The sequence below is a fragment of the Budorcas taxicolor genome, chromosome 5 (assembly GCF_023091745.1).
Source record: "Budorcas taxicolor isolate Tak-1 chromosome 5, Takin1.1, whole genome shotgun sequence".
In the NCBI taxonomy this organism is placed as follows: Eukaryota; Metazoa; Chordata; class Mammalia; order Artiodactyla; family Bovidae; genus Budorcas; species Budorcas taxicolor.
Window position 1 is genome coordinate 157,702,162 of NC_068914.1, and position 22,832 is coordinate 157,724,993.

Genomic DNA, 22,832 nt, shown 5'->3' on the forward strand with positions numbered 1-22,832 from the left:
ATGACTGGTGTCCTTATAGGAAAAGATTAGGGCAGAGAGAGAGAGAAACACCAGGTACATGCATGCAGAGAGATGACCATATGAACGCACGGCAAGAAGGCGGCCACCTGCAAGCCGAGGAGAGACCCTCAGACTAAAAACAAACCCACCAGCACCTTGTCCTCGGACTTCCAGTCTCCAGGACTGTGAGCAAATAAATTCTTGCAGTCTAAGCTCCTCAAGCTGTGCTATTTTCTTACAACAGTCCCAGCAAAGACTGTTTTCCTAATCATTGTCGTTGTTTAGTCACTAAGTCATGTCACACTCTTTTGCAACCCCATGGACTGTAGCCCTCCAGGCTCCTCTCTCCATGGGATTTCCTAGGCAAGAATACTGGAATGGGTTGCCATTTCCTTCTCCAGGGGGTCTTCTCGACCCAAGGAACCAAAAGTGGATAAGCCTTCCCACTGCCCTCAATGTTACCAGCTGGAGTTGAGAAAGAGGCAGGGTGTGCCCAGTGGGCAGGGCACAGCTGCCTCACTCACCCAGGCAGTTGTGTCCGTCGTGTGCCAGCATGAAGCCGTCAAAGCAGGTGCACCTGTAGTTCCCCGGGATGTTGATGCACTCATGGACGCAGCCCCCGTTGTAGTAGTCATTCTCACACTCGTCGATGTCTGCAAAATGAGGCGCATGAGAGGTGTCAGAGGAAGACCCCGGGGGTCCTCTTTCCCCCCACCACTGAAGACACTGGGACACGAGTGGTTAGGGGATGACTCAACAGGTATTCATTAACTCAAGTCCTTGCTGGGGGCGGGGGCGTGGATCCAAAGGTTACAAAGATGAAGATCTTGGCCTTGGAAGGCAGTCAGCCACCAACTTGGGGAGCAAGGTCATGTGGCAGGCATGTTTGGAGTGACTTTCAGAGCCCCCGATGGTGAAGCAGGCAAGATTCACACCCAGCTCTGGCCCCCTTGAAGCTCTCTCAACACTAACAGCATGCAAGGACCCTATATAAAATCCCCCCAGGCTAGCTGTTTTCAGGCTATTTGAAAGTTGCCCAGAGTGGAAAGCTCATTACTTGTGAGAGAGGGGCTAAGAAATAAATGAACTTCTCATACCACCAAAAAACCGAACTTCTGGAATGAGACAAAAGCCTGTATACTACCCCCCAGGGTTTCCTTCCAGATCTGAATTTCTACTGCTTTAGTTTCCTTGTTACAACAAAGACTTCTGTCTTATGAACAATGGCTAATAGCCTTCCTAAAGGTCACCCTTTTTGCCGTTCTAAGTGTTTCTCAACATTTCCCATCAGGGGTCAAAGAGCTATCAGTTCTGGAGTTCCAGAGAGATTCGAGAGGGCCTGGAGAGCTACAGCAGCGAGTCCAGTTAACATTCAATGAGCTACCCAAGTCCCAGGGGTGACACCATGTGTCATTAAGGCCCCAATCCCCACATTAACTATGAGGCACAGACCCCCGTCATCTGTATTCCAATTTTACAAGGGAATCGAAGAAGCTGAGGCACAGCAAAGCCAAAGCCTGGCCAAGGGTCACACACCTTGATGTGTTATATAAGTGGGATTCGAACCAGTGCAATTCCCCATCAGAACGAGGGGTACTGGTGGCGTTCAACCTGCCCACCTCGACCTCTACAGGCCCACGAAAAGATGGCAACCGGAAGCCTCTCAAGCAGATCCGGAAGTGTTCCCACAGCCTAACCGGAAGCAGGGATTTTTAACGAGAGGTTCCACCTATGAAAGCCAGGAAGGGGCCACCCTTAAGCAGAGAGGGAACTCAAGGCACACTTGGCCGCTTCCACAAACGCCTGAGGGGATGGCAAGGGGAGTCACCCAGCTTTGTGCTCTTTCCACATAGTCCAGAGGACAGAGCTACACACAGCAGAGAAAGCCAAAAGGGCCAATTAATGTTCAGGGGTAGGTATGTCCCATCTGGAAGACAGAGCCTGTCTCATGAGGTAGTGAGCCCCCTGACTCTGGAGGTGACCAAGCACTGTCTGGACACCTGTCTGCCAGGAATGCTGCCAGCAGAGGAGATACTGCAGCCCTGAAAGTGCTGGAATACAGGGTCTGGGCTGTGCAGCATCCTCCTGGTAGCCACCCAGCCATAATGAGGGAAGAACAAGCAGCCTGGATTGCAGAGATGCAAGAGACAGGAGGCTTCCTGCCTGCAGAGGCCACCAGTGTCTGCTGGGAAGCAGGCTCAGTGCTGTAAGTCATTTGAATTGCTTTCAATCGTTATACTTAATGTATTAAGAAGTTTTAAATAACATTAAAGGCAGAGTATAAGATTTTGTGTTTGAAAGGGCACATGGATTTATAAAGACTGAGATATTGGTTACCACTCAATCTCTGTGGCTCCAACCTTGCGTCAGAGCCCCAGATATACCAATCTAACTCTCTCTCCCCCTAGATTGCCCACATTCACTCCAAAGGCAATATGGCCCACCGTTAACTCATCAACCTGCACTTCCCTGGGGTTCTCCATCCCAGTAAATATTGTTATCCTTCCATTTCTCCACTGACATCTAATCAGCTACCAACATGTGACTCGTCTACACTCTTAACATGGGTGCAGTCTGCGAACTGGTCACCCATTTCTACTATCCATAAGCATGGCACCATCTCTCAGCTGATCCAAACCAGCATCTCCTAGACTATTGCCTCCTTCCTTTCTTTCATTCATGCAGGTGACTCAGGACAACGTGGTCTGGTCCCAACTCTGTGGGTGGAGCCTGGTCAGTCTAAGCAAACAATATATGGAATTAATGGCTGTTATTGGTCCCAGTATGGGCATGTGACTTAGGCTGGATCAGTCAGACTGAGGGGAAGGAGTTTTACTTCATGTTGGGTAGAATTCGCGCCCTCTCACTTTGTACCTCAGTAGGTAAGTATCTATTCCTGAAACATACACCAACCCTCTGGAGTAGGTATTTTAACTCCGTTTTATAGTTGAGTAAACTAAAGTGCAGAGAGGTAATTGCTCAAGGTCACATAGTAAGTGGTAGGGCAAGGATCAAAGCAAAGTCTTGCTGTTTACAAAGCCCATGTCTTTTCTAGTGGAGGTGATGGAATTCCAGGTGAGCTGTTTCAAATCTTAAAAGATGATGCTGTTAAAGTGTTGCACTCAATATGCCAGCAAATTTGGAAAACTCAGCAGTGGCCACAGGACTGGAAAAGGTCAGTTTTCATTCCAATCCCAAAGATAGACAATACCAAAGAATGTTCAAACTACTGCACAATTGCACTCATCTCACATGCTAGTAAAGTAATGCTCAAAATTCTCCAAGCCACGCTTCAACAGTATATGAACCATGAACCTCCAGATGTTCAAGCTGGATTTAGAAAAGGCAGAGGAACCAGAGATCAAATTGCCAACATCCATTGGATCATCAAAAAAGCGAGAGTTGCAGAAAAACATCTGCTTCTGCTTTATTGACTATGCCAAAGCCTTTGACTGTGTGGATCACAACAAACTGTGGGAAATTCTGAAAGAGATGGGAATACCAGACCACCTGACCTGCCTCCTGAGAAATCTGTATGCAGGTCAACAAGCAACAGTTAGAACTGGACATGAAACAACAGACTGGTTTCAAATCGGGAAAGGAGTCCGTCAAGGCTGTATGTTGTCACTGTGCTTACTTAACTTATATGCAGAGGACATCATGCAAAATTCTGGGCTGGATGAAGCACAAGCTGGAATCAAGATTGCTGGGAGAAATATCAATAACCTCAGATATGCATATGACACCATCGTTACTGCAGAAAGCGAAGAGGAACTAAAGAGCCTCTTGATGAAAGTGAAAGAGGAGAATGAAAAAGCTGGCTTAAAACTCAGCATTCAGGAAACCAAGATCATGGCATCCGGTCCCATCACTTCATGGCAAGTAGATACGGAAACAATGGAAACAGTGACAGACTTTGTTTTCTTGGGCTCCAAAATCACTGCAGATGGTGGCTACCATGAAATTAATGCCATGAAATCACTGCCATGAAATTAAAAGATGCTTGCTCCTTGGAAGGAAAGTTATGACCAACCTAGACAGCGTATTAAAAAGCAGAGACATTTCTCTGCCAACAAAGGTCTGTCTAGTCAAAGCTATGGTTTTTCCAGTAGTTATGTATGGATGTGAGAGTTGGGCTATAAAGAAAGATGCATGCCGAAGAATTGATGCTTTTGAAGTATGGTGTTGGAGAAGACTCTTGAGAGTCCCTTATCTATCTACCTTGTGCTGAAGAAGAATAAATGAAAGTTGAAGAGTAAGGGAAAGCTGGCGAATGTATGCAGAGATAACAATTGGTAATTTCAGCACAGTTACAAAAGGAAGGCCACAAATATGGCTCTGAGACTCTTAGAAGCCAAGGCAAGGAGGGAAACACAATCAGTTACAGAGTCACCGCATCCATAAAATTCAATTGCACAAACTGTTTTAAGACGTTGTCTGAGAAAGATGTCTTTCCCCAATTAAGAGAATCATACACCCAAATTTGCCCGGCGAAGCTCTAGTTTATGCTTATTGTCTGATAATTACTAATAGCAACCTTTCTATTATCAAAATGATAAACTATTTGATCACCATACACATAAGGCATTATAAGGAGACTGCTTCTATAAAGAGACTGATCGGATAGTCAGCATAACAACTCTAGGACTTCCCTGGAAGTCCCGTGGTTAGGACTCTGCTTTCACTGCAGGGGACACAGGTTCAATCCCTGACCGGGGAACTGAGATCTCAAAAGCTACGGGGAGCAGACAAAAAAGATTAATAAATAAATAAACTAAAAATGAACTTAAATACCGAAAAACAACTCTACCCTTTCCCTTCCTTTGACTCCCCATAGTGTAGGCCACAGTGGATGCGAATGCCCTGAAGAGAGCAGGGGGTACTGTTCACATTTCTGCCCTTAATCCATTCCCAAAAGATTCCCCCAGATCCGAGCACTTAGAACGATCAGTTCGTCTCCAATCACCAGCCCTGGAGTGCTCCCACAGGCTTCTGGGACCAACCTGCTTTACCTGCCCATCCAGAATCCTGAACGGAGAACCATCTGCTGCTCACAGATCAAACCTCCCCTGATTTTCTGTATCTTTGCCTTGGAATTTTTTTTTTTTTAAATCATGTGAGCCTCACCCTTTAATGCATGAGAGATGAACACATAAATAAACAAACAAAAACTCTGCCAAAGCAAGTAGGTTTATTATTGTAAAAACCGTATCCAAGAGCCACCAGCCTCAGAGGGGGTCCCGCAGGCCTCCAGGATGCCCATCAGTCTCAGGCCAGTTAAAAAATATTTTTATTGAAGTCCTGAATACTCATTGGAAGGACTGATGTTAAAGCTGAAACTCCGATACTTTGGCCACCTGATGTGAAGAGCTGACTCATTGGAAAAGACCCTGATGCTGGGAAAGATTGAGGGCAGGAGGAGAAGGGGACGACAGAGGATGAGATGGTTGGATGGCATCACTGATTCAGTAGACATGAGTTTGAGTCAACTCGGGAGTTGGTGATGGACAGGGAGGCCTGGTGTGCTGCAGTCCATGGGGTCACAAAGAGTAGGACACGACTGAGCGACTGAACAGAACAGTTGATTTACAATGTTGTGTTAATTTCTGCTGTATGGTAAAGTGATATATATGTATATATACGTTCTTTTTAAATATTCTTTTCCATTCTGGTTGATCACAGAATACTGAACATAGTTCTCTGTGCTATACAGTAGGACCTTGTTGTTCATCCATTCCATATATACTAGCTTCCATCTGCTAACCACCGTCTCCCTCTCTAGCCCTCCCCTCAAGCTCCTCCCCCTTGGCAACCACCAGTCTGTTGTCTATGTTGGATCACTATTTAAGGACCGTTAAAGCTAGAGAATGAGGAACAGGCAGATGGAGTGGGGAGAGGGTGAAGGAGTGGAGGGGGGCAGAGCCAAGCTCTCTAGTTATTTAATCTTTTTTTAAAATTTGAAGTGTAGTTGATTTATGATAGTGTGTTAGTTTCAGCTGTACAGCAAGGTGATTCAGTTATATATTTTCAGATTATTTCCCATTATAGGTTATTACAAGATATTGAATACAGTCCCCTAAGCTACGTGGCAAGTCTATTGCGTATCGTTTTTATGTGTAGCAGTTTGCATCTGTTAACCCTACGCTCCCGATTCCTTCCTTCCTCCTTTGATGACCGTAAGTTTGTTTCTATGTGTGTGAGTCTGCCTCTGGTTTGCACATAGATCCATTTGTATTAGCTTTTAGATCCCACACGTAAGTGACGTAACATTTGTCCTTCTCTGTTTGACTCACTTCATTTCGTATGACAATCTCTAGCTCCATGCATGTTGCTGCAAACGTCTCTGTTTCATGCTTTTCGATGGCTGAGTAATAGTCCATTGTATTGTGCTGGCTTGGCCAACCCAACGTATATGCACGGCATCTTCTTAAACCACGTGTCTGCTGATGGACGCTTGGGCTGTTTCCATGTCTTGGCTATTGTAAACAGTGCTGCTGTGAACATTAGGGTGCATGTATCTTTTCAAATTATAGTTGTGTCTGCTTATATATCCAGGAATGGGATTGCCAGCTCATATGGCAACTATATTTTTAGTTTTTTGAGGAACCTCCATACTGTTTTCCATAGTGGCCGCACCACTTTACATTTCCATCAACAGTGTAGGAGGGTTTTCTTTCTCTATACCCTCTCCAGCATTCATTACTTGTAAACTTCTGGATGATGGCCATTCTGACCAGTGTGACGTGATGCTTCATGGTGGTTCTGATTTGCATTTCTCTAATAATTAGCAACACTGAGCATCTTTTCACATGCCTGTTGGCCATCTGTAAGTCTTTCTTGGGGAAACATCTATTTATATCTCCTGCCCATTTTTTGATTGGGTTATTCTTATTATTTTGAATATTGACTTATATGAGCTGTTTGTATATTTTGGAAATTGAGCCCTTGTTGATCGCATCATTTGCAAATATTTTCTCCCATTCCATACATTGTCTTTTTGTTTAGTTTATGGTTTTCTTTGCTGTGCAAAAACTTTTAAGTTTGAGTAGGTCTCATTTGTTGATTTTCACTTTTATTTCTTTTGCTTTGAGAGACTGGTCTCGATATTTATTCTCAAAGGGCTGTTGTGAGTTTGTGTCCCTCAAAAGAGGTGTTGATGTCCTAACAACCCTCAGTACCTGTGATGTCCTAACAACCCTCAGTACCTGTGAATGTGACCTGATTTGGAAATAGGATCTTCGCAGATGTAATCAAGCTTTAGATAAGGTTGTAGTGGAGTACGGGCTTCCCAGGTGGCGCCAGTGGTAAAGAACCTGCCTGCCAATGCAGGTGACATAAGAGATATGAGTTTGATCCCTGGGTTGGGAAGATCCCCTGGAGGAGAGCATGGCAATCCATTCCAGTATGCTTGCCTGGAGAATCCCATGGACAGAGGAGCCTGGTGGGCTACAGTCCATGGGGTTGCAAAGAGTTGGACATGACTGAAGCCACTTAGCATGCGTGCGTATTGGAGTCAGATGGGCCTAATCCAATGACTGGTGTTCTTCTAAGAAGGAAATTTGGATAAAGACGTACAGAGAAGATGTTCAGACAGAAAGGAAGAAACCATGTGGAAACACAGACCCATAGGGAGGACGGCTTTGGGACCGCAGACGCGGAGAGCACAGGGATGAAGCGGTGTGGGAAGCCCGTGTGGCCACCGCTTCCCTTGTCCTGACGCCAAGGCCAAGGCCCAACACAGCTGCGGACCTGGCCTTCCCAGGTAGAGGAGCGAGGGACTGCATTCAGATGCAGGCTCTATTCCTCCCGGAGCCACGTCCTCAGGGTGCTTTATGCTTCAAAAAGTTATTAAGGAGAAAGTTGGGGAAGAGACGTCACATGCATCATCATATTTATTTCCAAGGTCCATGCTTGCTCCTGAGGTTAAGAGGTAGTGACAGAGATGTTTATATCAGAGAAAGTGGCCAGGACAAAGCTCCAACCTGAGTGCTCAGGAATAGAAGGCCAACAGCTTGCTCCAAACATCCCTGCTTCTTCTCCAGCTTGGGTTTTTTTTTCTTTTAATGAGAACTCAAGTCCCAACAGAAAACAGCTTCCATCATCCAACAGAGCAGAGAAAAACATCACAGGGAGCTGCTCATTATAGGATTTTAAAAGGTCACGCAATTCCACTTTTCCTGTATTAAAATGGCAGCACGCACGCACAATCCCACAGCTGTAGTTACGTGCCAACAACACTGGCTTGGACTCAGGTGGGAAGAGTTTGTTTTTTTTTTTTTAATTCAAAATTGATTCTTGCAGCCCCATAAAACATACATTTATTCTGTAGTGCCTCAATTCAAAGAGAGTCTACTACAGTGAGTCAGAGATTCTTCTCATTTCAATACCATTTAGGGCATTTTAGTTCTAAAAATCAGGACTGACCGGAAAGGTTCTCCAAATGAGGATTTTTAAAGCACTCTACTTGCCACTCTCAGAAATCATTACTGAACACATCTCCCTGTTTCCCCTCGAAATTGGCATTTTTCTCGACATTCCTTGCAGACGGCGGAGAGCAAACGCTCTAACAAAGAACCCTTCCCTGGCTGGGCGCTAACACGTCTTCTCCTTTGTCTGGGGCTTTAGGAAAAACCGTGCACTCCTTAGATCAGGCAACCATTCTGGGAGAGATGTATGGCTTAGGAAGTTGAGTCCTTATTGGTGAATAAATCTTAATCCGGTTTGTTGGCTAATTACATTCGCGGGAAGGTTGTTCCGCAGGGCCGCCCAGCAGGAAGGATTAAACCCCCCGTCTCCGGTGGCACAGGGTTAAGCTCTGGGTTTGTAATGACTGAGTAATGAGACCCGCTCTCGGCGGACTCCTGGCATCCATCGATCAGGTTTCCCTTCTGCCGAGACAATGCCAGAAGTGGGCCCAGCAGTTAATTATGGGAAAGGTCAAAGGTCATGCAAAACCAACACAAATCTATATACTTTTTCATTCCTAACAGCACACAATGACCATGGCTCAGCCAGAGGGTGGGAAGGTCCTCCCCCCAGCCAACCCATGATCCAAGGTAACCATGGGGTTGAGCTGTGGGCTGACCTCTCCCAGTGGCCTGCACGGCTTCAGGCTTGCACGTTTTTGCTCATGCTGTTTTCCTCTGCCCAGAGCTCACAGACACCCACGCCCTTCCACAGACCGAGCCTTCACATCACTGCCCGCTCTGAACTCCTGCAAATTGCCTGGCAGCCGGGGCGGGGGGGGGGGGGGGGGGCAGACACTTCTCCCCACCTTCTGGGCCCTGCGGCTCCCTGAAAGGACACTGTCATTCCTGTCACTTGCTCTGTATGTGTCCTTCGAGGCTGCGACTTCCATGGGGCAAGAACCATGTCCTGCTGAGCTGCAGGTTCAGCAGTAGCAGCGTGTCTTCCCAGAGTCTGCTTGGCATTGAATGAATGAGTTGCCATCTCAACTGAAGCCCTCACGGATGTATGAGGCTGCATGCAGGCCCTTGGCTATGAGCACCCTAAGAAGTAGGTATGAACATCTTTATTTGACAGCAAGAGAAACCAAGGCTCAGAGGTGTTGCCGCCCTGCCCGAGGTCACACAGCTAATACAAGGGGGGCCAGGAAGTGGGCCAGGCCATCAGACTTTGGAGAATGCTTTCTCAGTCACAAAGGGCCATGTTCTGTAGGCTTCCATTTATGTGACGTCCGCAGAAGAGCCAAAGTATTGAGACAGAAAGCAGATTAGTGGTTTCTGGGGGCTGGGAAGCTGGAGAATGATGCCTAAATGGTACAGGGTTTCTTTTTGGAGTAATGAAAAGTAATCAAAATAAATTTGATGTGGGTGATGAGTGCACAGGTCTGTAAATATACTAAAAGGCACTGAATTGTATTGTTTAAGTGGGTGATGGTATAGTACATGGATCACATCTCATTAACGCTGTTTTTCTCAGTTAATGCTGTCAGTGATCTCGTACATCGTGCTGGGGAGTCTCGGGGGCTCTGCCTGGGAGCAGACACTCACTGTGAACTGACATCGAGTGTCCTCTGCTCAGTGTGGGCTCATGGTGAGCTTTGTGGCTCGCAAGTATCAGGCTGGGACTTGCCTACTGAACCCCAAGGGCCAGTTAATTACTCCCTTTCTCCCTCCCAAACCCTCTGGACCCTTCGTTGTTCCCAAGTTCTGACATCAGGCCTAGCGGATGCCCAAGCAACCTGGATGATGGGGAGCAGCCTTCTCAGAGTGTTCAAGATGGGAATGAGGGGCTGCCAGCTCAGAGCTGAGGCTCCCGCTGCTCCCTTGCCAATCAGAAGCACAGTCATTCTCCCACCCCGTTACCAAAAAGGCAGGGGGGACGCCCCAGACCCTGAGACTCCAGGCTCTGAGGGGGTACTCCACAGACCCAACCCGTGAACTCAACAGAAGGATGGTCAGAAATACAGTTGCCCAAAAGCCTGAGCCACCACTTGGAATGGGCAGGCTGGGGTCCTAGAGCTTCTCCAGTGCACCCCTGGGTTTGATAAAGGGTTACCTGAACCCAGAGAGGGGGACTGAAGAGCTGACCATATCAGCAGGTTGGGGCTGAACCCGAGACCCACAGCTCAGGCTTCTCCCCCTAAGCCCACAGGCTGCCCTCTGGGCTCCAGAGGCTCAGGAGCTGGCCTGGTGCACTTTGATTTTACTCTCTTTCTCTCCAGGTCCCCTGTGGAGTTGCTCCCTAATCGTCACGCCAATAATGGCAAGGGTGACTGCCTACCGTCTTCTAATGGCCCGCAGCTAAACTCTTACTATAGCCAAACAGGAAGGGCTTCACTCTCCCCATCACAGAAAAAGACACCGAGGCTCAGAGAACTGAAGGGACGTGCGCTAGATCACGCGCTTAGTAAGTGGCAAAGCCAAGACTGGAAGCCGGGCAGGCTGGCGGCAGACTCCACCATCCTAACCTTGACACAGCCACCTGGAGAATCCCCCACGCTTCAGTGAATAGGGAGCCAGGGCCCATGGTCCTCACTAGGGATCAAGCCATCTCTCCGACTTCTGCCCTCTTATTCCAGCACCTTCCTGTCCTCAGCCAGACCCTGGCCATGAGGAGCTGCCAGTCTAGACGGGAAGGATGACGCAGACACGGATGAACACATCTCATGCAAGGACAGCCTTGCCCCCCCCACCTCCCCGCACTCTGGTCTGGCCAGGCCTGCCCGTGGGGCTGTCAGTGCCGACAGTCCTGCCAGAGCCCCCCTGGAACCCTCACAGACTGAGCCCGAACTGGGCGCCATCGTAGCAAGGAGCACCCTAAAGATAGAGCTGCCCACTGTGGGGCTCAAAAGAGGCCTGAGTTTGCAGTCAGCACACTAAGGCCCCTGGAGAAGGAAATGGCAACCCACTCCAGTATTCTTGCCTGGAGAATCCCATGGACAGAGGAGCCTGGCAGGCCACGGTGCACAGGGTGGCAGAGTTGGACACGACTGAAGCGACTAAGCATGCACTCTAAGGCCCAAGAGGTCCACAGACCTGCCCAAGGTCACATAGGCGGGCACCCAGGTCTCCACGGACCTATATCCAGCCCTACTCCCCTCGACTCAAAGGGCAGGAGGTCCAGACAGAGGTGGGGGGCGGGGAGAGGGGTCTCTGGGAGAGGGTAGTGCCTCTGGGCGCCCCCGGAGGGAGCAGAGGCTGAGCCGCAGCAGCCGCCGTTATTAACAGGGCAGCAAGTCCACGCCAGCCAGCTGGGGTTTTCCCCTCTCTCCTCCCAGGGGCTGCAGCCCTGGCCCATCTGGAAGACCCCCTCCAAGCACCCCTCCAAGACCCCCTGACCTTGCCTGCACACATGAGCCCTCCAGCCCTCTTTGTCTCAAGGCCTTTGGGGAAGGCCACCATCCACTTCAGTAGCATTCAAAGGCCAACAAGGCCCGTGGTTTATTTTCTTAGAAATAATGGTTTTTGCTGGTTAGCATTCCTCGGATGGAAAAACAAATACAGCCACTGTAATAAGAAGCGGCCAAGAGGAGGCTAGAGGGCCTAGAGGAAGGGACGGAAGGAGGCCTACTGCCCTGGGGTGGTGGGGGAGTGCTCAGAGATGGGGAGGGGGTGGGGGCAGGGGCCCTCTAACCCTAGGAGAAATGGGGATTTAGAGAAAAAAGAAAGCTCGATCGCAGGCATTCTCCCTACAGCCAGGCGGCTGTCCCTCCCCCAGCTCCCACTCAGCGGCCACTGGGTGAGACAGGTGCCCCCCATCCCACACAATGGGAGGAAGGCTGTCACCTGCTGCACTCACCGAGTCGGCAGGGATAAAATCAGACCTTGGCATCCTTGCGACAGATGCGTTCGGGGACCATTTGAGCCGGAAGGAGTGTCAGAGACCCCCTCTGCCTTCCTAACTTAGCCCAGATGACCGCCTCTCCAGGGAGTCTTTTCAGACTTACCCCTCCCCAAGCAGTGCTGGCCCTTGTCCTTCTCGCCCCGCTGAGTTTGGTCTGTATTTCCACGGCTGTACTTTCCACGCCCTGTTAACGATCATGTCCTTCCCCGTCTGTCTCTCCCCTGAACGGGGAGATCGGGAAAACAGGTTGTAGCCCCAGCCCCAAGCTTGGCACAGAGTAGGTGCTCAGTGAACAGTCTCCATCCTGAACTGAATCTGGTCCAGTGGACACATTCTAAACCCGGGCAAACCGAGGCTTACGGAGGCAAACGCCTCCATGCTTCGATGTCAATGATACAAGCTCTTAACTCCCCCTGCCCCCTACACAAAATGGACCAGGGCTCCAAGAAGCCTCAGCTCCACAGCAGATCTGGGACCAGTTGCAAGCCACGCTGCCTAATCGCTAGCTGACAGCAGCTTGGAATTTTAAGTCACATCCGATTTCTTCCTGCCCGCTGGTCTGCCGGACTCCAGCGCTTTCATCTTCAGCAGGGCACACGTTAGCATGCATAATTGCACGTTTTAAGACTTGAAGAAGAATTTCCCCTCCTCCCGCCCTCCCAGCCCACCTCTGAACTGCCTTTGCTGGCCTCCCAAAAAGCAGAATTGTATCTGGATTTTCAGGAAAGAGTGTAATAATGATGAAAATGATTTAATAAGGTCATAGACATTATTTCCTCAGAAGGCCAATTGGTCTCAAGGGTTTGTTTTTTTTTTCTGATGTTAAACTAAATGGATCACTGGGTGTGTTATTAAGAGTTTTGTTAAAACACTTAATAGCATGGCCTGTAATCTACCTAACTTTGGTGACTGACAGGTAGGCCCCGGGGATATAAAATTCAGGAAGTAACTATTTACATGCATTACTTACATGCTAATTTTGTGATCTCCGATGCCCATAAGGCTGTCATTTTTTTCCTTTTCACAGAAAACGGAAAATAGTAATATATTTGATATACTGTGGCCAAAACAAAAAGCTATTTCCCCCAAGAGTTTTAATTATGACGTTTTGGAAAAGGTCCGAGTTGGAACTTGCAAGTGAAAGAAAGCACTTGAATAAAGGGTTTAAAAAATTAAGTACACATAGAAGGGGTGATGTGCACTGCTGTTGCAGACTAAACAGTGATTATCAGGAGGGTCTCAGTTATTTAAACAAGCCATTTGAGGGTGGTTTGCTCCACGTTTGGGACCTGGTCCTGATTATAAACGAGAGCTTTTCATTAAGATTAGCAAGACCCAATTCAAGCTATAATTTGGTCCTTTTCCTTAGCACATGTCTATGAAAACAAAGCAATTAAGGTTAAATGAGTTGAAGCATTTATAGGGACTGAAATGCCCCCTCCTTACCCCCAGCCTGCCCCCTCGACAGAAAGAGTACAAACAGGTCCGACTAATTCAGACCAGGAGGCCAGCGCAGGGCTGGCCCTGGCAGCTCCCTGAAGGTCCATGCACAGGGTGCCCGGTGGGGGGGCCAGGGAATGCAGCAGCTCAGCTAAATGAAGAAGGATGGGGAAACAGAACGTGCAAAGGCCCTGGAGTAGGAGGGAGCTGGTAAATTGGAGGAACTATAAAAGGACAGTGATGCTGGGGGGAGGTTAGGGAGAAAAAGATACAGAGAATGACTGGATTCAAAGTGGTTAGTTAGCTGAGGAGTATCTCCAGTGGTCCAGGCTCATGAGGCCTGGCTCAGAAGAGCTGACGGAGGCAAGGGGAGGTGTTAAAAGGTCTCTGCAGCCCCCCAACACTCCATAGCTAAGGCTGTTGGGGGCCCAGGCCACTGCTGGGACCTCATGGCTGACTGGGATCATAGTCTAGGCCCTTCTGTCCCTCAGCTGGGTGACCTGGTGAGAGACTAACCTTCGTGGGCCCAATTTCCTCAACCTAATTTTGCCACTGGTCCCATCAGACATCCGTGGACTAGACCTCGCCCCTTTCCAGACTTGGCTTCTCCATCCATAAAACCTTCAAAGTGTGGGAGGCTCTAGGAAACCTTTCTTGATACCCCTCAGACATGGACAATAGTCATTCACTTCATCCACCAGTGCCAGCTCTAGGCCCAAGCCTAAGTGAAGTCACAGGTCATGGCAACCCAGTGTGACAGGAACTCCAAAGGAGTGATGCTCATTGGTGACAGCTGACCTGTTTGGGGCAGCCGGGAAGGCTTCCTGGAGGAGGTGACCGCTGCAACTCATCCATCCACCAATTCACCCAACAAATGTCTCCCAGTCCCTGTGCCAGGCCTGGTGTTGGGTTCTAGGCATCAGAGCTGAAAGGTAACAGACCCTGACCCTGAGGAGCCCACATTTCAGGAGGAGACCTGGGAACCATTAAGCCAGCGTAAAGTGGGCTAAACAGAGGTTGTGTGGGGCTGGCATAGGCAACAAAGAGGGGCACTCATCTATAAAACTCGGGGGCTGCCTTAGAGGCCCTTTAAAGCTCATTCCAACTCTGCATGTCCGTGAACTCACCTCGAGTGACTTCAGACACTGTCAAGATGAGAACCATCGAGAAAACACTGGTTTATCCTCAGCCTTGCTCAGGGTCTTTCCCAGCTGTCTGAGACCCCTCAGTCTGCCTACAGCAAGCCCCTTGCCGGCGGTAAGCTGACCACATGTGACCCCAGGCTGCTTCCCGGACACACACGTCACCATGATCACACGTGCACGTGACCACATGGCAAGATGGCCTTGAACACGCAGTGAGAAGCCGTCCCCGGGTCTGGTTGCTTCAGGCACCGGGTTTGCTAAAGGGTTTTCCTCCGGCAGCAGGAGTTTCAAGGCAACACAGTTATGGGGTTCAGTCGGCCCCACTTGGGGAGGCAGGGAGCGGTCACAGGCTGACCTCTTCCTGTGAAGAGTGAGGGAGGCTGTGGAAGGCGCCTTCTCTGGGCCTGCTAAGACCCTGTCCTCTCTGTTTACCACAGTAAACAGCAAAATCTTTCAGATGTCTAGGACAAGGGAACTCATTTCTTCCCAAACTCCAACGTCAGCCTCTGCACACCCCACATCAGCTCAGGACCTGCAGATAAAGGGGCCCAGGGAGGGAAAGCAGGTTTGATTGATGTCTGCTACAGGAGAAAGTGGCAGCAAACTGTCTGCCACGCCCGAGGTTTAGTGCACCCAAAATTATTTTGGGCGTGAAAAATGGGACCTTTGGGACCCCATGGACTGTAGCCCTTGAGGCTCCTCTAATTTTAACCCAGGCAAGATTACTGGAGCGGGTTACCATTTCCTCCTCCAAGGGCTCTTCCTGACTCAGGGATCGAATCTGTGTCTCTATGTCTCCTGCTTTGGCAGGTGGGTTCTTTACCACTAGCGCTGCCTGGGAAGCCCCCATTTACACCATGGAAACCAGCAGATGGTACCCGACAGAGCTCTGATGATGACGATGGGAGCAGATGACAGTGATGACAACAACACGGGTAACAGTACTACCCCCTGCGTCCTGAGAACCTACTGTACGCTGAGTGCCCACTGTCAACCAGACACTGAGGTTGCCAGGGCTCTGGCTCCCTACACTAGGGGTCTCCAACCTCCGGGATCAAATGCCTGATGACTGCAGGTGATGTAATAATGACAGAAGCAAAGTGCACAACAAGTGCAACGTGTTTGAATCATCCCGAAACCACCCCTCCCCGGTCCATGGAAAAGCTGTCTTCCATGAAACCGGGCCCTGGGGCCAGAAAGGTTGTCTTCAGGAGGCCCGAAGACAGATTAGGATTTAGCCAGGGCATAAAAGGAGGGAAAGGAGCTTCATGAAGGGGAAACATCTGAGCTGGGTCTCAGAAACACGACTGGCCTGGTGTGTGTATGTGTGGCCAGAGCACAAGGGCGTCCGCGCTTCAGATGAGGCCAGAGGCCAGAGCAGGCCAGAGAGACTGAAGCACACTCACAGCTTTGTTCTTTTTCATCCTCATACTGGGGCCATCAGGCCCCCAGAGCCAGTGACCGTGACCCCCACCCTGGGGGGTTCCACTCGAGCAGAGTGTGAAGCTAAGCTGGACTCTGCAGGACTTCAGGGCAACAGGTAGGACACAAAACGTGGGCGTCCTGGGCAAGGGACAGCGGGGGGGCGGACCTCAGGAGCTGGGCTGGAGGAGGAACAGGCTGGGTCAGCGGCTTCCACTGGTGGAGACGGGGGTCACCTTGGGAACCCCCGGCCAGAGGGCAGAGCACAAGATAAGAAGAAAACAGCGTCTCACATGCGCCAGCCGGAACCACCAAGCTCGTGTCCAGGCCTAACAGCAGCCGGCCTGCGCTATCTGCCTCCAGCCTGGCCTCCTTCCAGAGGTCTGTGGATAGGCGCCAGCTCCCTGCTCTGGCTTCTGGGCCTCAAGCAAGGCCAGGGCTGTGGCCAAACCAGGCACGATCCAGGACAGGGTCATCTATCTGGCACTCAGCCTTAAGTAGATGCCCAACAAATGAGACGGATCAATAATACCAGCGTCCTGAGGAGGCACAGCCATATTTCTTATAAAACCTAGCTCCTATAAAAACCTAGGGGCAGGCACCACTTTGAAAATGGAAGCTGGCAGGGCTCGGGGAGAAGGCAATGAGATGACAGAGAGCTTTGGGCAGGAATTAAGGGGCCTGGGTATGAGTCCCAGCCATGCCCTTGTGAAACAGGGTTGGGGGGGGGGCACTTTGCAGAAGTGACTTCTCCAATCAGAGCCTCAGTTTTCCTCATCTGTGAAGTGGGGACAGACAGGGAAGCTTTGGATCCTGATTCTCAACCAGGGTTGCACATCAGCCTTGGAAGAGAGCTGTCTCTGGCCCCCTGATGCTAGGTCCTGTGCCAGACCCACGGAGGCAGAATGACCACACAGACCCTCCTGGACAAATGCTCCCAAAGGCTCTGTCTGGCTTGGGAAGTCCCCTCCAAAGACAGCCAAGAGTGCTCTTGCCTCCGACTTTCAGGCAGCCAGGGAGGCGGTTTCTAGGCCCATACGCTCAAACCAGCATCCCAGGTGCGGGGAAGGAAGGCTGGATGGACAGAGAGGTAGCACCAGTCTCTGCCCACGCCCGTATCATCGACACAAGAGACCTGAGCCAGCCCCACAGCTGCTGTGGCTGCTCCTGCGAAGTTCCCTTGTGGAAGCTACACAGGATATTCAGGTAGCTTTGGATTTGAAACTAGGGAGCTTGGGGTCTTTCTATACAGTTCATGGGGTTCTCACAGCTAGCATACTGGAGTGGTTTGCCATTCCCTCCTCCAGAGGGAATGCGGGCGACAGAGGATGAGATGGTTGGACGGTATCACCGACTCAATGGACATGAATTGAGCAAACTCCAGGAGATGGTGAGGGACCAGCAGAGGCCTGGCGTGCTGCAGTCCATGGGGTCTCGAAGAGTCCGACACGGCTTGGCAACTGAACAACAACCACCACCACCTTGGGGGTCACCTCAGGGCTCTACCCCATATATATCCGGTCAGGGACAGATGGACAAATATACCATCCAGTGCTCCACCTCAATTTCTTATTAAATTGAAACCCCCAAGTTTCAAACTCAGGGAGAGTTAAATACTCCTTGACCTCCGAAGGAAGCAGCCCAGGTTCCGGGGCAGCCTGCAGCCTCCCTGCCAGGGCTGACCGAGGCCACCCCCAAGGGCCGTGGGGACTGAGGGTCTGGCCTGAGGGCTGGGCCGGGCTCACCTTCACACTGCCGGCCTTCCCCCTTGTAGCCTGGCTTGCAGAGGCATTTGTAGGACTTGGGCGTGTTCTGGCAGATGGCATCAATGTGGCAGTCGTCCGTGCCCTCCGAGCACTCGTCCACATCGACAGCCCCTGCTGGGATGGGGAACAATGGGTGAGGTGTGGCCGGGACGTGGGCAGCCAGTGTGGGGCAGGGAGTTCCTTTTGCCTCCTGCCCCACCATGGTCCCTGGGGTAATTAACAGGAAGAGCTGTCACATGACCACCCGGTGTGACAGGTGGTGCCTGGTAGCATCTTTGGGGCGGCTGCTCTGTGCCAGGTGCCAGTCTTGTTTATTTTCACAATGATTCCATTAGGTAGAGTTATCGTTCCCATTACAAAGCTGAGACAGTGGAGGCTTAGGAACATAGGACTTCCCTGGTGGCTCAGTTGGTTAAAGAATCCGCCTGCAATGCAGGAGACCTGGGTTCGATCCCTGGGTTGGGAATACCCCCTGCAGAAGGGAAAGTCTCCCCACTCCAGTATTCTGGCCTGGAGAAGTTCATGGGGTCACAGAGTTTGACATGATTGAGCAACTTTCACTTTTCACTTTAGGAACACAGAGAGGAAAAGCGTCTCTCTCTGCGTGTCTTGCTCTCCCCACAAGCATCTCTCTAACCCTCCTCCACCCTCCTATTCTAGAATTTAGAGCCAGAAGGGTCCTCAGAGGAATTTAAATCCATCCCATTTGGGTCGAAGATGGGGAAACAGAGGCTAGCGTGGCGCAGAGAATGGGGGCTAAGCCAGCAGGCCCACGTGGCAGATCTGAAACACGGGCCCCACCCAGCCCCTAGGATGTGGAAATAAAGGATTCTTTTCTAAAAAAATAAAAATTTATTTGGCGGTGCCGGGTCTTAGTGGTGGCACACGGGATCTTTGATCTTCATTTAGCATGTGGGATCTTTAGTTGAGGCAGAAGTGAAGTTGCTCAGTCGTGTCTGACTCCTTGCAACCTCATGGACTGTAGCCTACAAGGCTCCTCTGTCCATGGAATTTTACAGGCAAGAGAACTGGAGTGGGTTGCCATTTCCTTCTCCATTAGTTGAGGCATGTGGGATCTAATTCCCTGACAGGGATCAAACCTGGGCCCCCTGCGTTGGGAGGCCAGAGTCTTGGCCACTGGACCGCCAGGGAAGTCCCTGAAGGATTCTTCCCCTGGCCTCCATGCCACCAGACTAGAGCGTCCCAGTGGTGGACCCATTCTGTCAGTTGGGCTAACCCGGCTCATGGATGCATCCAGTCTCCCTGTCCTCTCTCTTCTCCACCTCGGAAATCTAGGTTTGAACCTGGTTCTCATACTCTGACTTCCAAACTCAAGTTAGGTTTAGGTTATGAGGGTTCCTGGCACTCCCTACCGCCTTCCCTCCATGTACACTATCAGTCTGGAATCGCTGTTGAGCAAATAATGTAAAATAGATTCTGTGCATCTGTATACACACTTCTCTCTCTCCCTCTCTCTCACACACACACAGCTCAGGCAGCAGGAAGGCCCTCAGAGCACAGGATAATGCAGCCAGAAGAACCTTAGCTATAATCTAGGTTCATTCCTCAGGTTACAAATGAGGAAACTGAGGCCCAGAGAAGCCTGCTGACGGTCAGGAGCTCAGTAGGAGCAGAGACTGGACTCTGACTCAGGATCAGCAGGTCCAGGACCTTTCCACATGACATGTTCCTCCAGCCAGCTATGAATAGAGTACAGATGGATGACAGACAGACAGAAGGACCCAGAGGGGAGCACAAGGAACTCTCAGTAGCTATGGAGAGGGCCATCACCCAGGGGCAAGCCTGGGGAACTCCTGGAATGCCCTCCTCTCTTCATGCCTCTGCTTCACCCTAGCCCATCTGGCCCTCAAGAATGTCCACTCTGAATTACTGCTCTGGCTGGCCTCTGGGTTCTAAATCTGCATGGGGAGTTCTCTCTAAGAGAACCACTCCCCTCCAGGGCTGTTCCTCCCCAAGGCTCCAGCCTGCCCCTAAAGGGAGGCATCAAAAAGAAATACAACAGAAGTACCTCCCTACACACACACACACACACAGAGCAGGTGGCATCCTTTCTCAGAGTAGTTGTATCTGCTCAGGTCAGCAGCCCACCCTCTACAGCTGCCCTAAGGATGGTGGATCAGGGGCCAGGAGGCAGTCAGCATAGACCAAAGCCAGTCATCAGATGGCCAGGGGCCAGGAGGAACATCAGGCCAGTGGACCATCCCCTTCTGGAGAAGTGACCACAGTGGGAGCCCCGAGAGGGGTGGCATAGCCTCAAGGGCAGGAAGCCAGAGACTAGAGATCCGCACATTCCAGGGGAGGGGACCAGGACCACTTCTAAGACACGGCCAGATGGGGCAATGGACCACACTTACAGCTCTTCCCACTTCTCAGGGGTCAAACCGCCTGGGGCTCTCAGGTCCCCATGCCTCCAATCTCACACCTAGGCAGGTGTCCTCGTGGGATGAAAATGGATGGATGTTAGCCAAGGGGCAGTAGGGGCACCTCCCAACACATTTTTTTTTAATTGTAGTTTTTTACAAAAAACCCCTTTATTTGGGGGTGTCATGCCCTGTAGCATGTGGGATATTAGTTCCCTCAAGAGGGATCAGGGATTGAACTCAATCCCCAGCATTGGAAGTGCAGAGCCTTTACCACTGGATTGCCAGGGAAGTCTCCCAACACACTTTTTAAACATCTTTAGGTGGGGGCTGGGGAGAGGGCAGGCAAGTTGGAGGAGAGAGGGAGAGGACATACAGGCCAGGGGTTCCTGCAATTTCCCTGGCCCCATTCCTGGCCTGGACAGCCCAGCCCAGCCCTCCCCTCCCATCACAGGTGCTTGCTCTGACATGAGTTGTCTCAGAGCTTGCTTGGATGGGGGGTGAGGACAGATAAAGCGGACAGACAGAGAGAGGAAGACAAGCACATACAGGAGCAAGCCAACGGGGCTGAAGGAACTCAGAGACCAGGAGAGATACCCACAGACACGTGGGGGTGTGGCAGCGGGCCCTTGGGGCAGTTTTGCTTGGGGCCACCGGGGGGAGAAAACAGCTCCACTTCGATCGTGGAATAGTTTCAAAGGCCCGGCATCCTCACTCTGGGGTTAACTCCCAGGAATAGACTTCCTGCCGCCAGACACAGACCTCAGGGAGCCCGGCAGCAGGCGCAGCCAGGGGACCTCGGGGCAGTCGGGGAGAGCGCGGCAGGGTCTCTCCTCTCTGAGGACCAAAAGAAGGGCAGCGCCTCTGAGGGACAGGGTCAGAGGTGGGAGGGGAGAATGTGTCTTCAGCTTTGTGGAAGACACCCGAGAGAGCAGGAGGGGAAGGGGAGGTGTGCCCAGGTCCCTTGAAATCTGTGGGGAACCCCGACCTCAACTCTGCTGCCTGGCCACCTACCCATCCCCAACCGCCAGAGTCTCCTGCCTGTCTCTGGTGGACCCCTCAGGGTGTTCCATCTCCCCACCCTCTGGCTCCAAGCATTTCCTTTACTCCGTGTCTGTTCTTCAGTCCTCCCCCTCCTGTCTGTCCATCTGTCCACCGCTTTCCAGCCATCTCATCCTTCCCTCCTTCCCTGGGTCTGGCTGGCTCCCTCCCCCGTCCCCCGCCCTCCCCCGTCCCCCGCCCTCCCCCCTTTCTCGGGCGCCCCCCTGGCCGCACCTCTCTTTCCCTCTCTTCCCATCCCTTCCTCCTGCCCGCCTTCACATTTCCCTCTTTTGATCTTTTTCCTTCCAGATGCTCATCTGCCTCCTGCCTACTCCCTTGGGTTTCTTCCTTGCCCGCTTTGGTCTTTCTGGTCTCTACTCTTCCAGTCCGTCCTTCTCCAGGATTTTGTTCCCTGCGTCCTTTTGTGTACCTCCGTCTCTGTCCGTCTGTCTCTCCGTCTCCCACATCCTCCTTCTCTTTCTCTCTGGGTCAGTCCTCTTTCCCTTGCTCACCTCCTCGGGGGTCTCCCCTCCCAGCCTCCCTTCTTCCCTGGGAAGGGGGGAGCTCCTGTCCGGCTTGGGGGGGGGGGTCCCCACTCCCTCCCGTCCTTGGGCGGTGCGCCGGGGCCGGCGGAGGAGCCCCTCGGCGGGCCGTCGTGCTTTCTTTCTTCCTCCCGGCTTCACACGCCACCCCCCGCCCCACCTCCCCCGGGGCCTCGGCCACCCCCCTTCCCTGCTCCGGCCCCGCTGCGCTCCGGGAGCCCCCAGGCCGGCCCGGGCAGCGCGGAGGGGGCGCTCCGCGGCCGGCCCCAGAAGTTACTTTGCAGAATCAGGGCGGGGCTGCAGCCCTCCCGACGGCGCGTGGCTAGGGGCCCGCCCGGGATCCCGCCGCCCACCGGGTCGGGGCTTACCTGGGAGCCCGCTGCCCCCCGCCAGCCGCCCGCACGCGCCCAGGGCGAGCAGCACACACAAGTGCCAGCGCACGGCCGCCGCGCCCATGCTCACTGCGGGCCGGGCCGGGCCGGGTCGAGCCAGGCCGGGCCGGGCGTGCGGGGCGTGCGGGGCGCGGGGACCCCCACCGACCGGCCGCTCGCCGAGCGCTCCCAGCTGCAGGCTCCTCGCCCAGCGCTCCGGCTCCCGGCCTCCGAGCCGGCGCGACTGACGAGATGACAGCCTCGCGCTCATTGGCCCGCTGCCGCCGGGGGCGGGGCTCCACGCGCCACCGCCCAATGGGCGCCGGCCGCCGGCCTGGGGGGAGGGGCGGGAGTCCGGGGGCGCCCCCCTCCTCTCCCGGCCGGCGGCAGGTGGGGGGTAGGGGCCCAGATCGCC

The 22,832-nt window shown here is 51.9% G+C and overlaps 1 protein-coding gene across 1 annotated transcript in view; it reads right to left on the reverse strand.

Moving 5' to 3' along the window:
• Nucleotides 1–22,502, reverse strand: part of SCUBE1 (signal peptide, CUB domain and EGF like domain containing 1) — a 123,374-nt gene extending 100,872 nt beyond the window's left edge. Inside the window, exons 1-3 of the mRNA XM_052640176.1 lie at nt 22,415–22,502; nt 18,062–18,196; nt 525–653 (exon numbers count right to left, since the gene is read on the reverse strand). Coding sequence (XP_052496136.1) covers nt 525–653; nt 18,062–18,196; nt 22,415–22,502 — 352 coding nt within the window. The remainder of the gene's footprint in view (nt 1–524; nt 654–18,061; nt 18,197–22,414) is intronic.
• Nucleotides 22,503–22,832: the final 330 nt, after the last annotated feature.